The 22,900-nt window shown below is 33.3% G+C and overlaps 1 protein-coding gene across 2 annotated transcripts in view; it reads left to right on the top strand.

Annotated features, from left to right (window-relative positions):
* Positions 1-3,874: 3,874 nt before the first annotated feature.
* Positions 3,875-22,900, top strand: part of LOC144425851 (protein unc-79 homolog) — a 28,231-nt gene continuing 9,205 nt past the window's right edge. The window contains exons 1-36 of one of the 2 annotated variants that reach the window (XM_078115586.1): positions 3,875-4,173; positions 5,590-5,713; positions 5,987-6,174; positions 6,642-6,812; positions 7,269-7,414; positions 7,943-8,069; positions 8,459-8,598; positions 8,926-9,012; positions 9,150-9,394; positions 9,557-9,696; positions 9,920-10,050; positions 10,444-10,510; positions 10,592-10,629; positions 11,025-11,125; positions 11,635-11,715; positions 11,835-11,933; positions 12,361-12,484; positions 12,929-13,033; positions 13,183-13,231; positions 13,429-13,475; positions 13,676-13,832; positions 14,087-14,295; positions 14,570-14,662; positions 14,807-14,955; positions 15,298-15,455; positions 16,208-16,389; positions 16,678-16,852; positions 17,038-17,126; positions 17,633-17,737; positions 18,172-18,249; positions 18,598-18,786; positions 19,376-19,508; positions 20,203-20,293; positions 20,880-20,953; positions 21,390-21,475; positions 22,011-22,133. In XM_078115586.1, the coding sequence (XP_077971712.1) occupies positions 4,152-4,173; positions 5,590-5,713; positions 5,987-6,174; positions 6,642-6,812; positions 7,269-7,414; positions 7,943-8,069; positions 8,459-8,598; positions 8,926-9,012; positions 9,150-9,394; positions 9,557-9,696; positions 9,920-10,050; positions 10,444-10,510; positions 10,592-10,629; positions 11,025-11,125; positions 11,635-11,715; positions 11,835-11,933; positions 12,361-12,484; positions 12,929-13,033; positions 13,183-13,231; positions 13,429-13,475; positions 13,676-13,832; positions 14,087-14,295; positions 14,570-14,662; positions 14,807-14,955; positions 15,298-15,455; positions 16,208-16,389; positions 16,678-16,852; positions 17,038-17,126; positions 17,633-17,737; positions 18,172-18,249; positions 18,598-18,786; positions 19,376-19,508; positions 20,203-20,293; positions 20,880-20,953; positions 21,390-21,475; positions 22,011-22,133 (4,323 nt within the window). In that variant the 5' untranslated portion in view covers positions 3,875-4,151. Of the gene's footprint in view, positions 4,174-5,589; positions 5,714-5,986; positions 6,175-6,641; positions 6,813-7,268; positions 7,415-7,942; positions 8,070-8,458; positions 8,599-8,925; positions 9,013-9,149; positions 9,395-9,556; positions 9,697-9,919; positions 10,051-10,443; positions 10,511-10,591; positions 10,630-11,024; positions 11,126-11,634; positions 11,716-11,834; positions 11,934-12,360; positions 12,485-12,928; positions 13,034-13,182; positions 13,232-13,392; positions 13,476-13,675; positions 13,833-14,086; positions 14,296-14,569; positions 14,663-14,806; positions 14,956-15,297; positions 15,456-16,207; positions 16,390-16,677; positions 16,853-17,037; positions 17,127-17,632; positions 17,738-18,171; positions 18,250-18,597; positions 18,787-19,375; positions 19,509-20,202; positions 20,294-20,879; positions 20,954-21,389; positions 21,476-22,010; positions 22,134-22,900 lie in introns of both variants that reach the window. The other variant, XM_078115585.1, reaches the window with a different exon arrangement.

Genomic DNA, 22,900 nt, shown 5'->3' with positions numbered 1-22,900 from the left:
ATTATTCTCAAAATCTAAGTCGCACATGGCCCAGATCACCATGAGACACTGTTGGGGATGCTATGAAATAGCGTAAGAAATCACTCAGAAACAAGAGGGCGAGATTCAAATATATGGACACGGAGTTCAAAACAGTACTTTTCGTACTGTATCTACTGGTATCAATTTATCTCCGCATTGCGTCAAATCGGAAACAGCCGCCACGATTGGTGGATTGGAAACCGTGTTTCCATGAAAAATAAAAATATAGCAAGTTCTGGATGAATATCAGATCACACTAGAAATTTTTTAATAAATAAAAGTACTACCTTCTAGCGAAAAATAAAAGATTAAATCACTGAAAATCTCAAAGCAATTGGTCGGTCTATTCGTAAATATGAAAGCGATAACAACGAGAAGAAAAATCCCATCAAGAACAAAAACATATTAACAAAATGATCTACAGGTCCATTTCGTATCTATAAGTACCGCGCACCTTAAACCTTTTTTTAGTCTCGACCGTGTACGTAACGTGTGGATCAGGTAGTGCTTTTATTGCCTTATTTCCTACACTGAAATCCAGTATCGTTATTATTGTTTCATATCAAACCGTCGTTTTACGTTCACTCAGATTAAAATACAATAGGTATAAAAAAATTTGAGATTTTTGTTTGTTCAATACTCCGTAAAATTGCTGCGTCTTATAGTCAGATACATCTTATACGTGGACTAAGCTCCGATCTTGGTAATTTATTAGCACTGCGCCTTATAATCAGGTGCGACTTATCGACCACAAGTTACATGTTTAACTATTAACGATGTTGTACAAAATTCATTTTGAAGTATTATTTTGATGAAATCAAACTCGAATCCTGAATCAGAAAGTCAGATCCAACTTCTAACGACACATATGGCAGCCATAAAACGTGAATATTAATTTATGCTGAATATTTTACACATTGATTTTAATTTCAATTTTGATTCTTAAGTATCAAAGTATAGCATTAGCCACGTTAATGGTTGAAATTTTATTGTTCACATAATATATTAAATTTACTCTTATTTGACACACTCATTTTAATCTCCATCTTAGTTATTTTATTTATTATATTTAGTTGCGCATATTGTGGCGATGATTCAAAGCTGTTTCAACAGATGAAGGACTTGCAAAAGAAGTTTGAACAGCAAGACATCGCCTTTTTGTCTTATTTTATTGGTAAAGAAAACACATGCACCGATAAAATCCTGGTAAATATTATTTCCTATATATAATATTTTTGTCTCAAATATAGATATGATGTCTTAACTATACCAGCATCACAATTTCCTGTATATATTTTGTATAATAATAGTGGAAGGATCACACAATATATGTGCTATTAACTATAACACATATCCCGCAAAAACACACAAACAAGGTAGAAACCGTTCCTTTCATTTAATCCTATTAAATCTACGAACGCTGTCAACAATATCCTTCATATTGCGAATTTGGCATTCCCGTATAGTATATGTACCAGGTTAGCGTTAGGGCATAATTTTATTCTGATTTTCCTTATTTTAGTTCTATCACGAGTTCGAGGACTGTCCGTGTTAGTCAATTGAATATACCCCCTGCCCATAGGTTTCTGTCCCTTTACACAACTCGATGTAAACTAAGCGAACAAAATTAGTTACCTCCATATTGGTACACATACTTCTGGAGGGCTTGAATTGATATCATTGGCAGAAGATGCGATAAACTACTAATTTCCTTGATGCGTGCTATCATCAAGTATTCAGGGAACTTCAAAAAATCGCAACAATATTTATGTTGAACTCTTCGTAAACGATGATCGAATCTTTCATCATATTATAATATACAGGCTTTAGCTGATGGATCACGATGCCACCAATATCACAGAGCAGAAAACTGGGCTGAAGTTGACGAAATGTCCGATTATATTCAAAGTCAGCCATGTTTAGACGCTTGGACTGTCGGCAAACCGTGTACTTAATTTGAAGAAGTGAACTTATATTTTATTCTTTCACGCAACATACTTATCCAAAAGTATGTAAATAAAATCGAGATAGCAAAAATTTGCAATTTCCATACACTAACTTGCATGTGATTTTGTGCTTCACAAACAATATTATACCTTGAGTCATTCTATTGTTTCGAAAATTTTTTCAGTTGAATTAAAGAATAAATATCTGTCTCTGTGTATCTCAGTTACGACTAGGGATCGCTATTCGAATTATCTTCTACATGGGAGGCTCCAAGGATTTGTATGATGAAAAAAGAGACTTGTATGAAGAACTTTTTTTAAATTAGCGTTCATTGTAGACATATGTACGATACCTTATGTGGCAGCAACTTGCCATTAACGTTTGTGAAATATTATAAGCTTTGAGAGTCTTATGTCTAATTAAATTACCTGACATGTAAGAAATATTGCGATAATTATGTTTTTCGGATAAGGAATTCCGGAACAATAAAATATTCGAGAAGGGGGATAAATAATTCACCTTGCCGGGCCACGGTCCAAAACCCAGTGACGGTGACTTGTAGTCGCCATGACAACGAAGTACCAATAAATTCATGTAGTCATGGGTACATAACGCAAATATTAAGGCCAACGCACTTTGGTACAATTTAGAGTTCTGTAAACAGATGAAGTTTTTGTGATCTGAATATCTTTCACTCATAATACTTTTCTAAATACATTAATAGGTTACTTTTATCGACAATGGGTAGATGCATGAATTTTATCACCATGCAATATCCAATATATTTAGCAGATATTTCATTTCAACCAACAATATACACCGATACACATTCGGTTAAGAATAGATCTCCAATCGCCATTTGAGATGGTTTCATACCGAAAAGACACATCCACTTGGACAGTTGATTTTCATTTTAGGGTAGCTGTAGGGTAGTAGATGAGTACTGGTGAATAAACATAAAGATTTAAATGTTTCTAGCTTAAATGAAAATGGGGGTAAATGTGCTAGAGTTTTTATGTAAATTACGTTATGAAATTATGGAAGCAAAAAATGAGCGGTGGAAAGGTATACAAATACAAATAAAGGGGAGATTAACTGAATTGAAATTGGGAGAGTCAGATGATGAGAGAGAACAGAGTCTGTATAGAACTATAGAATAACGACAGAACGGTCGCTGTTTTACTTCAGAGTAATCGAAATTTCATGGCTATAACTTCCAGTTTTGGGGCCAAAACTGTGAAGTCTGTGTTATGTTCTATGCAAGCCCCTCATCTTCAAAATATTTTATTCTGTTTATTACCTGTCTTTACAAAGTTCAACAAGCTTATGCACATCCAAACGCTACAGAAATATCAGGATATCGTCGGCATTACATGAAGCGCGAAAAACAGATGCCGACTCAATCGATAATTCGGCGAGATTTGCATTGGATCGATAATCCCGCGTCGTCTAAACTCGCATGCGACGCATTCCGGCTATAGTGTATTCAATTTTAAACTTATCGTTATATAAAAGAATTTCAATTAGTTTAAAAAGCGCTTTACAAGAAGAATAGAAACAGTACCTAACCGTTAGAATCTAAATAAAAACGTACCACACGCAGTCAATAATTAGTATGTTTCAGCTTCTACTGTTGTAACCTACAGTAGTTGTGAGCTACTGCTTGTATAGTTGGGAAATGTCACGATACTAGGATATATGTGAGGTAGAAATAAGGCAAGATAGATCAATTAAACATCGCTGAAAACGAGAAATGCAAAGCACTTCAAATGAGTTTGACATGAATGATTCGATTCGTGTCATTTTGCTCCTGTTTGGTTTAGAATACTAGCGCAAGTGGAAATATATCTAGATAGAACGATACGGCCACGGCTATGAGAACGATATGAGTGTATTCAACTCATTCAGGTTATACAGGTTGCAAAGCACTAGTTAGAATTTGGATTAACTGGAATAATGAAAATGAATTGGTAAAGTTTATGATCACAACATTGAAAAACCCTACATTGTTGGCAAAATTGCCTCGAATGAAATGTGGTTTATCAATGCTTACCTTTTCCGCATAATATATTATAAAATACAACTGAATAACAAAATTTATAAACAACGCAGATTTATTTTTGACCTCGGAGATAAATACACGTTGAGCAATTGAGAAATAGTGACTTCCGTCGAGTGTAAAGATGGCGACGAGGGTTGAGCAATGTAAGTATGCATCCAGATTTAACTTTATTATTTTTATTCAAATATTGATTTCTGACTTCAGAACATGTGAAAAATCTTGATCTCCTTATTAATTTACCAATTTAGTGGCCTTGGCGTGTGGTCCAATTGACAAACTGCTAGTTAAATCTTCTTTTCTGCACGTTAATTATTTCTAGGATCTTGTACATGTTACCGTGTTTCCCAGAAAATAAGACAGTGTCTTATTTAAATTTTCATTATGAAAAATAACACTAGGGCTTATTTTGGGGGGATGTCTTATATTTTCATTTAGAGAATTACGAGATTTTCAAATATACAAAATATGAAGACACATATTCCTTTACTCATAAAAAATTGAAAATTGTGAAAATTGTGCGCTATCGACTAGGTCTCATTTTAAGGGGAGGGCTTATATTAAAAGCATTTTTAAAATGCAGGCTAGGTCTTATTTTTTTGGGGAGGGCCTATTTTTTGGGTAGGTCTTATTTGCGGGGAAACACGTAAGTAGCGCGTTCTAGATTTTAAGCTATGCAGACTACTCAGTCGCGTTGTTGCACACACCCTATCACATAGAGCTAAAATTTACCTCGAAGCATTTCTCCCAACCTTACATTTTCTTAGATATCCGATATGAAAAAATATGTATTTTAATAATTATGGAATATATCCATTCATGGATTCATTTTAATGATGTTGAAGAGGTGATAAATTGGTATTTGAATTGGTATCATAAGATTAGACTATAAAATGATACAATGCTTTTACGCTTACTTTTATATTATCCGAATTCAAATTAAAAAACAAAATTTATCGTCTGTCAAAAAGGATACCATTATCGAGAAATGGCTTCCTGACATTAATGTCGGAAAAGATAAACATTTTGTAGAACCGATTGGAGGAATTTGAAGTGAGGAGATTCATTAACGGAAACGAGGTTTTTGTCCTGCGAGCAGACGCATTTAATTGGGACGTCTTCTGCAAGGATGCACAGATTTAATTGACGTCATTACTCCAGCTGCTTTGAATAATTTATGACGAGAGAAAGGCTTATACAGTAAAAATGTCGCGCGTTTGTGTATTTACAACAACATAATAAGAAAATGTACATGTAACAGTCGAATAAGCTATAAACTTCAACAACTGAAGCAGTTCATGTTACGCTTGTCGAAAGTGATTAAACGCTCAAACGAAATAACGTTTTAATTAATTTTGGTTAATTTTTGTATTTATGTCTAATTTGAGGGTAACGATATACTTAACTATTATGAGTGTATTGCTAATGACCACGGGCTTACTATTGCATTTTTCAAAATTAAATTTGTTGACAATAGAGTATGGGCGTTGATGCAAAAAGAATGACTTTTCAAAACATTCCCTTCACTTCAATACACACTGACCACTAAATTGATTTTGCAGTTGCATTGAAGCTCAGCTACTTGAAGGCATGTCTTTCTCGACTTGAAAACAACAGAGCGGTATCACCAAGCGACTATACAACGATCATTGGAGGAATGAAGTATTTCAAGCAAGTCATTCTGAAGTAAGCGTTTGCGGTATTCAGAATTCTGTAGTTTTTTCGTCACATAATTCGCTGGATAAATGTCCTAATATGCCAAATTACTTTGCAAATTAGAGTAATAATTTATGAATTGTGTCAGTTATGCTTGATGATTTCTGGTAAGTTTTATTCATTTACCGAGCAGAATGTATTAACTGCATGTTTGACAAAATACTCAAGTATCTTATACATCTTTCATATTTGAAAGTAAAACAACAGTTAAATTAATTCACTCAATTATATTTCTTGCTTTAGTGTCCAGTCCGAAAAAAACAACGATGAGTTCTTATGGCCACCTGTTAACAAAGCAAGATCATATGGCAATGATAATGACACGAATTGGGATGAGTATATTTCTTCATACCCTTCGTTAGATTACTCCGGACTTCATGAGCTAACATTATTGATTGTACAATGCATTCCCTTCACATCAGAGTCGAGAGGTGAGAAAATCGTAGTCGACTGCGAAACACAGTTATGACTTTTCGGGTCGTATTCTATCCCGGATTTGAATTTGTCACAAAATCTTTTTTTTATATTCTGAACTATAATATTCGTAAGCCTTCTTGTGGTCGCACTCTGTCAATGATATATTTTTTTTAATGTTTGATCCTTCACAAGTAAACACTTCGAAGTAAAGAACATCATTTTTAGAATTCGAAAGGGTATCACTGCTCGAAATTAACCCACTTGTAGTCCTGTCGTGAATATGCCACTACTCCACCTGCATTACATCCTGCCACGTTTAGGTTTTGTCACGACACAGAAGTATTATTCTGCAAGTATTAGGACATTAAATTATTGAGTGACGTCATCACGATGCACAACCATTTTATTAAATTGCACTGGCATTGCTTTAGTTCTTAAATGTACATAATGGATATGCAGATTTCTACGAATAATTTTGCAGATGTCTGCGCTTGCCTCCTTGAAATGCTCTGTCACACGCTGCCATTTATGGAAGAATCCTTCCGGATAGAACTTCCGTTACAAGTCGCATCGTTGTTACCAGACGGAGACTTTGATTTTCACGGTCTAATCATAGACAACTTGAGCGATTCCATTATTCCTATGTGCTTTGGTAAGTATGGAAATGTGTGGCTTTGCCTCAGCTCTGTTGCTGATTTGCCTTTAGAACTAAATTTATTCAAGAAATCCCATAATAAAAACTTTTGCAAAAAAAGTTATAGCACTTTACACTGGCACATTAATTTCGCTTTCAACAATTTTGAAAAGAAATGCGTCTAAAATATTACCGTACTACCTACTCAATGAGGTGTTTTTCATATTCGCCCGACCTAGGTACTCTACTAGATATTACCACTGACTGACACGCAAAGATCTATTTTACCAAAGTAAAGTACCGGAATCTTTTCCGCTAGTCATGTAGTCGTTAACTCTATAAAACATCCACGGTAAGGTGGTAACATAGGGTTCGAACAGGAGATCCAGTAGGTACTGGGTTTAAGTCCTAGGATCTTTAATTTTTTTAAATGTTTTCATACACATAAAAAAAAACATAAAAATATACTTTCAGTACATGTTCGTGATTCCGAAGACGATACATGCTTGTCATCAATTGTGCCAGCTATAATAACTATCATGTTTGAATTCGTCACTGATGCTCCTCTTCATATGAAATTGATTGAAACTTTGATGATTTTTAAAACAGAACTATGGAAGGTAATAAATGATTTAAATATTATGTCAAGATATACCTAACTTACTTGATATTCAAATATCGATATATTGACTAATACCTGATACATCTGATGTGACTGCGCCTCAAATCAGGGGTGCTATTTTTTCAGTTCGGCTATTCGCCAGAATTTTTGTAAATCCAATACCACTTTCGAAATTTAGAGTCAATTATCGTTTTATACTGGTTTGGCAAAGATACTACTTGCTGAGGGTTGGTACTCATGAAGTATGCGTGTCGAGATGGCGGACACCGGAACGTGGTATGTGTACCAGTTTAGGGTTAGACCATCATTTTATTCCAACTTTCCTTATTTTATTTATATTACAAGTTCGGGGACTGGCCAAGGTACTCCCGTAGTATTTGTACCTAAAATTATGGCCGAACCCTAACCTGGTACACATACTAAGTTCCGGTATCCGCAATCTTGGTACGCATACTTCAGGAGCGCCCACATTCGCACATAAATATATATGTTATGGAAGATTACTTCTATTACTGTTTTTATCCAGGATTTGTTGATGGTGATTGCTTATGGAGCAGAACCAGTGAAAATATGTGCAGTAAAATATCTATTTCATTATTGGCCTCATTTATACACTGACGGGACAGCAAACCACGCCATACCGGCAACATCACGTATGTTTACTTAAGATATTGCAAATTATTTTGAAGCTTTCAAGTGAAGTTCTCATTAAAAAGCTAATTTCCGTATAGATAGTATGCTTGTAAAAATGTAATATCTGATTAACGCTAGTTAATGAGGTGATATGGTAAACTTGGCAAATGGCGGAAATCGAAATGTATTTGACATTATTATCTATAGGAATAATCGACAACAAGCGTCATACCTGTTGCAAAGACTACAGTTTCAAAAAAAAAATTCTGATATATACTGTATAACTCAAATATGAATACTTATACAGCATAAACTATGTATTGGTGACATTGCCCTTATATTATTATCCTCGTGGTCTTCTGGGACTAAGACCAATACATCGTGCTTTTTATTTATATACTCTTTCTAGTGTCAGCAATGATTAGTTGTGAAAATAAATCTTGCAAGTCAAAGAATGACATTGTTGCAACCGCAGCGTTGTTCGACCCTGTGTTGTCTGCGCATTATGGATGGAAGAATGCTCCTCTGTATCTATGTGACGCCTGCAAGGTAAGCTCATTTATGACATGCTTATGTGTTTCTATTGTTCATTATTAAATGTCGCCTACTCAAAATCAATGATCAATTAAAATAGACTAGGAAAAGTAGCCGTTTTTGGGCTGCACAATAGTATTTGCTAAACAGTAAGTGTATTTCATGCAAAATGTCAGTACTAGGTTAAGTTTGACTGAAAGTAAAAAAAAACAATATGTAATGTAAATGTGTAAATGAGGGTGGGTGTAGATCAGAAAGAATTGTTTCCAGAAGGTACCAATGCCCCCACTAACACGATAATTGTAACTGCCAGTAGTTTATGTAAATATAATTTTTATTCAGAACACAGCATGGAAGAAGAGCCACGCTCGATGTTTCTTTGAGATATTTTTGCGAAAAGAGAAAATAAGTTATTATTGCGAAAATAAGGTGAGTCAACATAAAAATCCGTTCTTTGAAGTCTATTTTGTAATATTAAATGAACTAATTTCTGAAATTGTGCTGAAAAAAAGTATATTGAAAAGTCATAAATACCAATTCAAATATTTTAAATTTATTATTCACAGACTTGCTTTTCTCAAGATAAAATAGCTACTGTCTCACTTTGTGGAAATGATTTATCGTATTCGACTAATGATAGACAGAATGAAAGATTATTGGACAAACAGCGAAGTAGATATTGCGAAGAATGTTTCAACAATGTTGCACAATGTTTTGAAAAAAATCAGCTGTTGATTCAATCTTCTCCAGGAATATTGTGGGATTTGCAATGCGCTGAAGATAAAACGGTTATGGTGGACGCAATTGTCAAGTAATTGTCGCTTTCTGAAAAAAATATTTTGTCTTTTTCGTTATTTTCGCTTTCCATTCATTACTTTCATCTTTTTTTCAAATTCTCTTTTTTCTTTTTTAATCAGTCATTCTGTTTTTTTACATCCTACTTTTTATAATTTATCTTTACTCTTTTGCATAGTCTACTCGATGATACATGTTCCGGATACTTTGCTTCTGGTAGCAGTGAAAATTCTTGCGATGATGGAAGAACTTCCAACTTTTATTTATCTATGATGGATGGTAGTTATTCTTCTCTGACATCCGGCACTGCTGATCCTGGTAAGTGAGCAGAAGTCTATTCGTAACTTGAAACAATATGTCATTGAGCACAGTACAGAAAAATGGGGTATAAAATCTGGAATTTTAAAATATTCCATCTCCATTTACTATACGCATTACAGCCATAAATTATCAATAAATAATAGTTAAATGATACATCATCAATTGAAATCTTCACACGAAGAGTATTATGGATCAATTATAATTATCATTTTACCTTCAGTGAGCTTTCATTACCTGTGCAAAACATGCTGTGAAAACTTGTGGAATACAAATGGCGGACCTCAATGCCAATTTGGAATATGGGTGCTTACAGCCCTATGTCCTGCGAGAAAAAATATACCAGGAGAAGAGGTAAGTTATATTGTATTCCTTGTGCTTTTGGAATTACTGGTAGACAATTGCTTCATTTCTAATATTACAACGACAATTGTTTCATCTTTACATCCAATTGCATAACTATCCGTTGGATATATATGTATGGCAAAGTGAATATACTATGTGTTAATACTAAAATAGTTTGTATATATACAAGAAAACAATTATTTTTCACTATCAGCGAAATCAAGTGCTTCAAATGTATTAAAAATTCCGTTGACACAATTTGACCAAACTAAGAGTATGGAAAAGTGCGAATCTACTTCTGAGAAAATGGCCAATAAATTTTAGTGCAGAAACGTTCTTAACTTTTTGTCGAGTGAAATTTGTTTTCACTATGCCTCAATTCATACTGGTATTTTTTTGAAGGGTCGTCTGAGATCATTGCTATCCTCTACAATTCAGTGGTGTGCTAATGCTACCTATTTACCGAGTGGTAAGCGTATTTTCATATACGTCTGCTATTATTGTAATTTTTTATTGGCGAAATAGATTAATCAGTTCGTTTTATTTTTAGACGAGTTTGGTGGAAAATTGGAGAATATAAAACTCAAGGTTCGTTTATAAAATGTTGCTGTAAATTTATATGAAAATATTCCACTACAGATGTAATGTATGACAAAGTATGAAATGTATTAAATCTACAACTGCTAGTCAGAAGTAATATAAGCGTTCATATAATAAACGATTAGAACGGTTATATATATTGTGAAATGAGAGCATCTTTCTCGAACGTGAATGATGTATTTATCACTTGAAAGTTTGCACCTTTTAAACTTCTCCAGCATATCAAATTTTGTCATTAGTATTGCATAAGCGTTCTTTAATATATTATATGAATGTTCAAATTTATAATTTATGAAAGTTTTGCGATTTAAAAATATTATTCTATTATGATGTATTATAGTCGTTGACTCTGACTGGAAAACAAATTTTATTCTCTTGTTCAGCTAATGAAAGGTTGGATGACAGATGTCAGTAATATGCATTTCAAGACTTTCACTTCTCATTTGCTTCCGAAAAAGAAACGACAAGAAGTTTCTGAACAATGGTAGACGACATTTTCTTATGTTCATAGACTAATTTAATTAAAAACAGTTCCAATTGTTTCAAAAAGTTTTCAATCTTACAAGAACGGGGAGCCGTGTAAAAGCTTTTATGTAGAAGCATGAGTTCATGGTAATATATCTTATTTCATATGAAGTAAGATTTTGTGAACATACTTGTTACAAAATCTGTAACAATTAGATGATGTTTTTGTTTTGTGACTATTCTGATATGAGCTTGACCAATCACCCACAAATAAAGAAGTGGCTCACGACATTACAATGGTGTTGCCGCAGTTTAAAAAAGAGTTGTCGTATTATTATATATATAAAATAGCATCTGTGCGTTCCATATAAAAAAACACATATCGCTTTCCTTCGCCAGTGTGTAACGTCATTAACCTAAGGTCATACGTTCGGTATGCTGGAATAAAAAAAAACATATCTTGCATATCCTCCACATTGGCCTAATTGTAAATAGTCAAGTCTTTTCTTTTGGTTATTACTATTTCAGGGACGCTATCTGTCCAGAGTGGCAATACTACTGCAATGGATTCAAACTGATTCTTTGTCTTGCAATGTACTCTATTGTAAAGTAAGTGCTCGTATTACTTTTACCTGGTAGTAATTGATTTACCATGTCAATTCGGTTCATTTATCGTTTGTATTGCAAAAAATACACCTGATCTACATTTTGGGGCTTTTTTCTAACAGGAAGGACATGTGGAACAAAATCATGCCACCTTGGATCGAATTGTTAAATAAAGAATATGAAAACATCAAAGACAGTCTGCCACTGAAAGAAGTTTTAACGTAATAAATATATATTCAAACTAACATACATGGATATATATATATAAAATATTTTACCATCATCGCCAACTATCTCGTCTGTCGTGTGAAATTTTTTTGGATTTGACTATTATTTGTTTGCATATAACTGACAACATAATACCAGAAACAAATTTATATGGGTAAAGGTGTAAGCAATAAATTTATTGTAAACAAGAACAACAACATAATATTAACAAAACGATCCCTAGGTTCATTACGTGTCCAAAAACTGTGTCCACCTTCTATAAGGATGTATTATATTGAGACTGTATATTACATAACGATGGTGGCAGATGTCAGCTATACATATTTTCTTTAACGTAATTTTTATTTTTTTTTATTTTTCTAGATATTAATTCACGATTCTTAGAAATTGTGAGAAATTTTTAACTTAATTTTATCACAGGAAACTTTTCGATGTTGATCTTTCACCACTTCCATTTGACCCAAAATATATATTTGAGTTTGTCACTAAGTTGTTTCAAAATCCGCATGCAAAATCGAAAATGAAAGGTCTTTCTTGGTTGCAGGTATTTATGTTGCTCCACTAAATATTAGTTAACTAATTTTTTAGCACTTAAATATAGCTTTTTTATCGTATATATTTTATATGGTAGGTCCAATCAACAAAAAGGTGGTTTATTTCTACAATGTATAGAACAGATCATAGATAGATATATCGTATATCTCCAAGACACCACCAAAGGCATTAAGACGATTTTAAAAAATTCAATTTGTCAAATAAAGGAATATCGTTGGTTAGTGGTTACTATTACCAACTTCAAATGCATTCGATATGGCTCCGGCAGTCATTTGAATATCATTCAACAACAAAATATATTATATTATTCTGTATCATCCAGATATTTTGACATGCTACACCATTATTCCAATATTTCCGTTCATTAAGTTACATTTTTAGACAAACTAACGTGATAATATTTACATTATACTATCATTCTATTTATTTTCAGACACTTACAGAAATGGAAATTATTTTCCCCATATCATCTCTATTGCAAATGTTTTTTGAAACCAGTGATCTTGCATCACCCTCTGATGATACTTTGAAACCAAAGGTAAACTAGTTTTAACGTTATCTCACAAAATAAAGGTTATTTCGGATTTGAAATTTATTTACAAAAGAGATAATACAACTTCGCTATAGGATTAATATTCAATGTCAAAGCCACCTTCCTGAACAGAATAAAATCTTTTTTTTTATCAGTTCATGTTCCCTCCGACCTTACCAAGACAGAATTCCTTAGAATTCGAAGGTATGTATGTGACTTATTATGATTTATAACTGGAAAACTGAATTTATTAATTTTTCAAAATCGTACTTAAAATATTTTTGATTATATATATATAAAACTTTCACAAATTTTTAATTTTTATTCTATTTTCGCTAATAAGTTACTTTTCAACCATCATACAGATGATGTCTTTATTTTTGAAATGAGCAATTGTACAGCTCTGTTGGAATGTTCCACTGCTATGTTGAACATAATACATGAACAGGTCAGTTTATATATATCCAATCTACAAAACGATTTTCAGTAATTAAAATTGTTTTTAAATTTTGAAATACTCTCATTACCAAAGATCTTTACGAAAGGCTTTGACGGTATTTAAGGTTGAATGCCGGTATCTAATTCTCAAATAGTCTAAAAGCATTGATATTTTAGGTTTGTTAATCAATTATTTTTCGTTTTAATAAGATGGTTCTTCAAGAAATTCATGTCAATTCAATGATATTACCCGAATGGACCAAAGTTCTTTTTAATCTGTTAACTGAAAATTTGACGTGGATTTGCAAACAAAAAGTATTGAATGCAGAAGATGAAAAGGCGTCAAAAAATACATTTCGAAAAGAAGGTAAATATCGTGAAATGATATCTCGACTTCCTTTTCTCCCCCTTTTTGTTCAAATGTTCAAACCAATGGATATTATTTCTCTGGCCCTCGAATCCCTAGAAACATTCCTCCCATACTTTACTAGTGCGAGTTCGCGCTCACAAAGTGGTTTTAATATTCTCAAGAATCATTCCGATTGAAATTTTGTAATGCACACGATCAGACGTTACGAAACTTGTTTTCGATTTAAGTTATACGCATCTTACTATATACAGCCTGTGGATTAAAGAAGAGCAATGCTAGTGATGACGAAAAAGCGGCAAAAGCACAACAAGACTTGGAAACCCCGCCCGTTGATAGAAATCCATTACATCAGGATCAACTGAATGACGAAAAGTTTTATCAAGAGGAACTGCTGATTGTGTGGTTTCGGAAGACTTATTCTATACTAAAACTTGCACTGCCGGACAAAATAGAAAGCAAGGTATTAAGCTATACGTATTTGCTAACCTTACTTTTTTCGTACTGAGCTGAGGAAGCAATGACGTTTATATGATTTCATAGCGATCAACATTATAGCTATCAAAGTGTTGTTGCTAAGATGTATATATTTATAAAAACATGCCAGTTATATCCTGCCCAAGATATCAGTTTATCTGTCGATAAAGTTCATCATAACACTTCATTCACATTATAAGACAATATTTATATATATCGTGCCGGCCAGAAAATACCTAATAAAAATTTCATTTTTCTAGCCTCGACACTCGGGACTGTCATTTGAATCTCAAAGAAGCCATGTCAACTTTCATATGGATGCAGCCACAGGACTTGCACGTAAATTTATCGAGGTCAGAATATGTTCTGTGATCTTGTATAATCTAATTAAATCATTGTTTCAGGAGGCCCTATTTCGTCAGTGTCCTTTCAATATGAAAAGGCATAGCTTGTCTTACAATCATATATTTCTTCTTTCTCAATTAAAATATTTTTAGGCTTTGTCAAAGCAAAATGATCCTATACGACAATATGTGACGTTACAAAGTCTTCACCGACTTTGCGAATCATGTGATATTTTTGAGCACGTGTTGTCATCTGAATCGAGAGAAAAGGATGAAAATAATTTCTGCGTCCAATTTCCAATGTAAGTCATTTAACAATATAAATTGAACTTTCCTTCTTCCATTTTTGTCAAACAAGCCATAAATAAAAATGTGATATTAAAATAAATATTAGCAATGAATACTCAAACCTATTTATCTATTTCCATTTGAAGTTTAACTTGAATATAAACACAACCAGTATCAAATGTGAACTTCCATAATATAAGCAATTTTAATAAAACAAAAATATGTTGGAAAAGCTCCCCTCACACTTACATAAATCAAGTTTTTTTTTTCTGACAATGTCTTTATTTTAGTTGTATTTCTATTCTCGTTATTTATATTCTTTATATATATGATTGTATTTCGTTTATTATATTCAGTCTCTGGAGCACCCTTTCTCTGGGATGTTATGATATGTTCAAATGTGCAACTTCAATTTTACTACGATCACTGATGGTTGCTGAAATTGCTGACAGTTTTATTTCTCGAATCTCCCAGCTTCTGGCATCTTTAAGCTGGATCGTTCGATATGATGCAAGTATGTGGTTATTTTTCATCCAACAAACCTACCCTGCTTGCCAAATGACCAAACCCTGGGAAAATCAATTCAATTCATTATTTATTCATTACGTAATTAATTTTAGTCATTTTGTCATTGACTTCAATTGCCATTTATCAGGCGAAATGACATTGCACTTTAGGCCTATGCCTTAACTCTGTTGGCATCGCATTTATTCGGGCTTATTATGCACTAAGAACAATTCCCACCCGTACCAAAGTATAATTATGCAAGCCTTAAAGCAGTGGTCGGCGAACTTTTGTCGTTCGCGTTCCGAAGGTAAAGGTTGCAAGTCATTGGTGGGCCCCACATATTTTTAGAAAGTTAAAAACCGACGGAATGGCCAATGAATCACATTTTTCACACAGATTTCAGTTTAATTTTAAGCAGCGCGCGAGGACTGATCATTTGAATATTTTCTGCGCCATTAAATCGTTTGCACTCAGCATCAACTTTTTTGCGTTCTGTTGCCATTTGTCTAATTATAATCAATTTATAGGCTCATTAAACGACTGATTGTGAATTATATACGTTTTAGGTTATAATATAATTTAGTGTCTCAAAACAAATTCTGTTACGTAAAGAATATAATCGTCAATACAGTTGTCTTGTTAATATTATCCAGGGAAGCGTCGCGGGCCGGATCTGGCCCGCAGGCCGTAGTTTGTCGAACCCTGCCCTAAAGTATACAAATATGCATCGTACAGATAGATCATGTATTTATTTGCTAGTTGATCGTCTCGGCCTTTTGATGGACAGTATAAAACCACACCACACACAGAAACGTTCAGCTTTCACTCGTGTTATATCTACTTGTTTGTACATGTTGTTATCGATGTTGGATGATGATCAACTTGAGGTTGAGATTAAATGTACTCATATTATGGAGAGTATGAGCTGCTCGGCTTTGAAGGTGAGTTGAATTTTGCTTTTAACATTGTGAATTTGAAATGTTTTAGGTATTCCTGAACTTTTTGGTGCAGCTGTCGTAGGAATACATCGATGCGTAGTTGTTGGCTTCTCAATCTAGTTAAATCCAGTTAAATCCGGTCCATTTCCTATCCATTTAAAGCAAACAAGCATAATTTAGATGTCTATCAACGGAAAATATTTTAGGCAATTTACAAAGATGGGATATTTTACGCACTAGTATATAATAACTTTGGGCTACTCCATGACTAAGTTTTGTGTATAATTACAGCATGCTTGCAGTTGCCTAGAGCTGGAATTCACCTCGGATCCACAGAATCGATCCTTTCTCTTACTTCGGATGCAAATAATTAGCAGAATACGGCCTGATGTTAACTTGTTTTCAGTATTTTATTCTGCATGTATGGGATATGTCGTGAAAAGAGGACGATATGGTCAAGATCAAGGTATGTAGTTACATTTATTGTATGATAATCAACGCTTGAGAACCTTTTATTTGGTCACCATTTTGAAACCAAAAATCTGAAGTTTTCTACGAAGTTGATGATGGATGCATTTTCACTACCTTTTCAATATTTATAAGTACGTAATATTCATATACTTCGCATTGTAACATTTGTTTTGAAATCAGATGGCATCGTTGGACTGCAACAGAAATGGACATCAGATCTTGCAATGGCTCCTGAAACCGTTCAACTGCTAATTCATGTAATAAGCAAGGTATTTCATGTTTCTGCTATTATTGCTTTTGGTTAATCTCTACTTTCGTGTGTGCAGTGCTATCATAAATCTGGCATATTTTAACATTTAGTTAGTTCAGTGAGATCTCTACGTTTGCTTAGCAGTATTAGTTTATTGGACACGAAATGGATCTATAGATCGTTTTAGTATTATGTTGTTTTTAGAATTCTTTATGTTGTTGTTGTTATGAAAGAAATCGCTTTTCTCTTTTTTTACCACCAGATCAATTAGTATGAAATTTTCAGTGGTTAAAGATTGTTGTTCGCTAGAAGTTTATTATTCCTGTGGGCGTTGCTATCTGGTGATCAGTCGAATTTGCGAAGATTACGCTTCCGTACTATGAAAGATTAAATACCGTTAACCGCACTACTTATACTACTTCATTTTGGCTTTCGTATCCATATATTTGAGCAGTACTCTCTTGTATAATTACTTTCATTTTTGCTGAATGCTTCAATATCCTGAAACTTAAATTTTATTTTCAGTATATAACGGAATATTCAGCGAATCAAACAAACACATCATCAGATACGAAATGCTTCCAGTCAATGCTTAGAAATTTTTTCATACATTTTGGATATAATGACCAGGTAAGTGAAATACACAAAAATACGGTAATAATGCATAGAGGGAAAATTGACAATTTCTTGTCCCAATTAAAACTGGTATGCATTAAATATAGTCTACTTCGTAGTATTGATAAACACATTTTGCACAAACTTTGCTTTGACGCCTTGATATATTTGTATATATAAGTGTATGTATTTACAGATAATAATATAAACCAAAATCGAGATATTCGGTACATTTCAATAATTGTTGAATATTATAAAACAAATTTTCATCATAATTCATTTTTATCAGGTGGAGAATGAAAGTGAGTAATTCATCTAAAATTTAAAATATTGATAATTTATAGAATCAATCGCTTTGTTTTTGGTTATAGTCTACTTCGAAGCAGTTTGTCTGCCTCCTTTATCATTATTGTTCAATTCATTCAATTTCATATATTTTTCTAATTTAGATCGGATACTTCACTTTAAAACCAACCGACGTTAGGAAAAGTGTTGGTTTGTCATCATTCATGCTTAATCTACCAAAGGTTAGTTCAATGGTATTAGATTCTTTAGCTGGAATACTTTCATGCTGGAATAATTCATGTAAATAGGCTCGTGAAGGTGTGGAATTTTGAACTGTAATTCAAGGGTTGGTCTTCGTCTGGCATCAGCTATACATTAAAAAACAAATAGGTTTGTTGATTTAATATTTGGAAGAACTGATAAACACTCTAATGTAGTTAAATAGGATTACAAAATATGATTGATAGAGTTCTAATTCAGGGCTTAGGATTACAAAATATCAAATTGCGATTTCTTCTTCCGGGTTCGATAAAGGATGTGCGTCTACAACTCTAACACAGTTATCATCTGATACTGTATTTTGATTTTAGATATTGGACAGCAATGCGAATTTAGGGCCAAAATTTTTACCGACAGCGATAACTCTTCTTGAATATACAACGTTTCCTGAATTATACTCGATGAACAGTCAACAAATATCTCATCAACTGACTCTGCATTTACTTCCAGAACCATTACAACAAGCCTGGATTTCTTCGTTATTGCTGATTTTATACAAAGTATGTGACAGTAGTAGTAATGGTACAGTTAACGTCCTTGAAAAGGCTATCAATTTGTGTCTTATACAGAGAAGTGAATTAAATTATGTGCGATAGATATAAAATATATATATTCACTTTAAACCCGACTTCCACACTGTCCATTTTCGACCTGTGATGTATTGTTTCTCTACAGTAATGTTAGGCAGAATAATTGTTTATATTCGATATGAAATAACCGGTATTCGCTATTTTTTTGATGACAGGTCACGTATCAGTGATTTAATTTACAAAGCATTCCTCTTATATTTAGACAGTCCTATATTTGCAAGTAACTCTTGAATAATGCACAGCAAAATTAAGCAACACTGAAATTACTTTTTTAATTACATGATAGTCACTAAAACAAAAAGCGTTTTACGACTTAGCCACATGCATAGTAATATTGTTATTAGAACTATTTTCCAATTATACTTTTGGGGCAAAATGATCTTACTACATCAGATTGCAGAGTTTTTTCAAATTGACTAATAATATGATACATTGAGAACTTCATGCAAATTCAAAAAATATCGTTCATGCGAAGTAATAAAAATATCATAATTTTCAGCATTCCGTTCCCGATGCACAGCAAATGCAACTGATGCAGTTGGTTATAGTTTGTTTAAATACACTTGAGTCTGAGATTCATCTTTGTGCAAATGAACAAACCCTGATGCGATTGCATGGTGGAGATAACGATGGTATGAATTTGATACTGTATATATTTATCAGCTTCTTACCGTAAATACTACCGTGTTTCCCAAAAAGGGACAGGGTCTTAATTCAATTTTCTTCCAAAAATAAAACTAGGAATTATTCTTGAGGAATGTCTTTTACTTTCATTTATTAACAACAAAATTGTTAAGTAGAGAATTACGAGATTCTCGAATATACAAAATATGAAAACCGATATCCATCTACTTATAAATAACACGCTTCATTTAATAAAACTGATAAACATGGATTATTCAAAAATGACCAATCTTTTAAGAAGTGTAGGAGAGATTTTTCGTCCATGTTAAAAAGGATTTTGCGCTATCGACTAGGTCTTATATTAAGGGTAGGTCTTATATTAAAATCATTTTCAAAAGTCAGGCTAGGTCTTATTTTTAGGAAAACACGGTAGTTGTTACTCAGAGAATCTAATACGTCCTCACAGCCAATACCCAATGGCGAGTTGTGATGCTTTTCTTCTAAATTTTCGTGATTTCAAATCGATTTTTGTGAGGCACTGATTAATCATATTGTATTTTTTAACTACCAATAATCCAACTGACAAATTTTCATTGTTTCGAACACCTACTTGCTTACTGCCAGAATTCGTGCCCAAGGTGTTGGTCAGCTTCCCAATTATTCACAATTTATGTAACATGTAACTTTTGTATAATATTTCAGATAGCAACAGCGATTCGCATTATGTTCTCAATTCAATAGCCTGGCTTCCGCCTGCAATGAGTCCCAGAGGATACACAAGATCAAAATCAACGTATTGTGACACTTTTTTTATATCTTTTTTTTTTGAAGTTACTTACTGCTAATGAAATCACAGTCGATTGATTTTCAAAATGAAATTTTATTAATCCGCACCTTGGTCTCCAAACTGTGCGTATCGGCGCCCTATCGGTGTGTCAACAAATAATTTTAAGTGCGTCCATGAATATCGAATTCATCTCCTAAAAAAATTACTTCTCATCTGCCCTCGTTAGGAATTTGACATGAAATGATTAAATCTGTTAAAATTAATGTTTGGACAGAGAAGTACGATTGGCTATGTCTCTCATTCAGCCGCCTTGCGAATATGGTATAGAAGTTTTCCTTATTGTAATTTATTGTTAATAAAGTAAAATTTTCTTTACCGTAATTTTTTGTTTATGTTTTAGAAAGTGCATGCGTCGTTAGTTTGAAAAGTTTTGGGGCCTCTGTCTCCCAATATTTCAAATTTTGCAATTCCATTCTAAATTTAAAAATAATAAATTCCATAAATAATTTTGGCACTGAAAATATGTATAGTATGTTTTAGGGTGATAGTAATATGTACCATTTTTAAATATAATGTATATTTCATTAAACAGCCGCAGTATCGGGAGACAAATACTTTCGCCAGACAGAGTTGAATCGCATTCCCGATCTTTTCACAGTAAAACAGGTAAACGTACTTTTGTTTTACACGGCATTTGTTCCCACTTTAATTCTGGTTATTCTTATGATTTGCATTCCCAAAATTCTGAACCAAGCTTCCGACAACCAACCATCGATACCCAGGAGGTACCATGTCTTCAAAGACTAATAATTCAGATTTGCCGCAGCAACTCAATTTCTTATTGTGAGGTTTTAAAACTATTATATAGTAAACTCAACCTAGTCAACCATTTTGTTTATGTCCGAAGAAATTTGATTTTCTTCTGCTGAGAAGCTGCTGTATAATTACAAATAACAAAATTCAGTATTCAGGTATTCAGTAGGAAATTCAGCATAATTTTTATTTCATAGTTTGCAATTTGTATCTTAATCGTAAATATTACACACAATAATGGTTTTCTGTTATATAATTTTTTTTGTTGTTTTTATTAAATATATTGAAGGAAAATCTACAACCTTGTTTGGAAAAGAGGCAAAGCTTGATTCACAGGTTTCTGCAAGTACAAATGCATTATCAGGAATGTTAAAGGTTAGCCACACAAAACTTTATTGGGTATTATTTATATTTATTATTTATATTAGAGTTATATCAAATTTAGTAGAATCCATAAAATAATTTTGTGTGTCTGTGGAATTTGGCAATATAAAGCTTCTGGTATGTCAGTGCTCACTCTTTGGTAATGTTTTTTATACCACGTATCAGCTATTGATATCTAAAGAGGAACTATTTTTGGAATGTCGCAATCCTTCGGTTAGGCATCGCGATGCGTGGCACAGTTGAGTCGAACGCTTCAACCGCTTGGCCATTGCGCCACCCACAAATGTGAATTAGCTTTTTTAACTCTTTTTTTTTTGACAATTTTTAAATGAATACTTGTGTATCATTTTTTATGATCCTGAATCCCAACCACCTATTTGGTTAAATAGGATAACTCGTGACGAACTCAAATTAACTAAAACCAATTCGAACGAGACGGTTTTGAATTTTTTGTAGACCTATTTGAATCTAGTTTCCATCGATTTTCTAAATCGTGGGCCAAACTACTTGTTTTTAAAAATTCCAGATTGAAAATAGATCATCTTCAGTAGACAGTCTACATTTTGCAAAAACTTCAAAGAAAAATAAAAGAATTCCGTCATTGAGAAGTTCGACTGTTAGTGGACCTGAAAAAGTTGGAGTCGAAAATGTATGCATAGTGTTTATTCAACATATTTTACATCTACGTAGTCATTTTCGTTTCACTATTTATGTATAGCAGTATATGTATACAGATGGCTCGACATGTGTCTATATCAGGGTGGTTCAAGATTGATGGCCTCGCGGGCCACATTAATATTTCTGATGCGTTCGCGGGTCACAATAGTGTAACTTCTAAATAACTGCAGATTGATTGAATACCAAATTTAAGATATAGGAGGGTATTTACTGAATTTTCTGACATAAAGGCAGCATTTTTTGTAATACTGTTTAGGCTGATTGCAAAAAACCACCCAGCAGGAATCATATTGTTTGGCCATAACATTAATATTTAGTTATCGGGCATAGTCAACTTAAGCTAATAGGTTCCTCATTCCAATTTTCAATTATTTAAGAAGCCTATTTTGCTAGTATTACCGACCCAAAAGATAAAAAGCCAGTTAAAAAGTTAGAATAACCAAGCACATTAGTTAACTTTGCTGGTTGCCCCAGCTAGCCATAACACTAGTCAATTCAAGGACATTAGTGATGTGACAATATGTCAAAAGTTTTTTCTGGTTATTTTCATGACGAAACAACACCGAATTTTGTTTTGTTCGTTTTTTTACCCTCCCGCAATGGCAACGCGGGCCATAGACGATGAAGCCGCGGCCACATGTGGCCCGCGGGCCTGAATTCGGACCACCCTAGTCTATATTATTAGATTAATTTGCCACAATAAAAGATAGATATACTCTCCAGTATTCTGTGAATTTT

The sequence above is a fragment of the Styela clava genome, chromosome 8 (genome assembly GCF_964204865.1).
Source record: "Styela clava chromosome 8, kaStyClav1.hap1.2, whole genome shotgun sequence".
In the NCBI taxonomy this organism is placed as follows: Eukaryota; Metazoa; Chordata; class Ascidiacea; order Stolidobranchia; family Styelidae; genus Styela; species Styela clava.
This window is presented reverse-complemented; position numbering and strand designations above follow the sequence as displayed.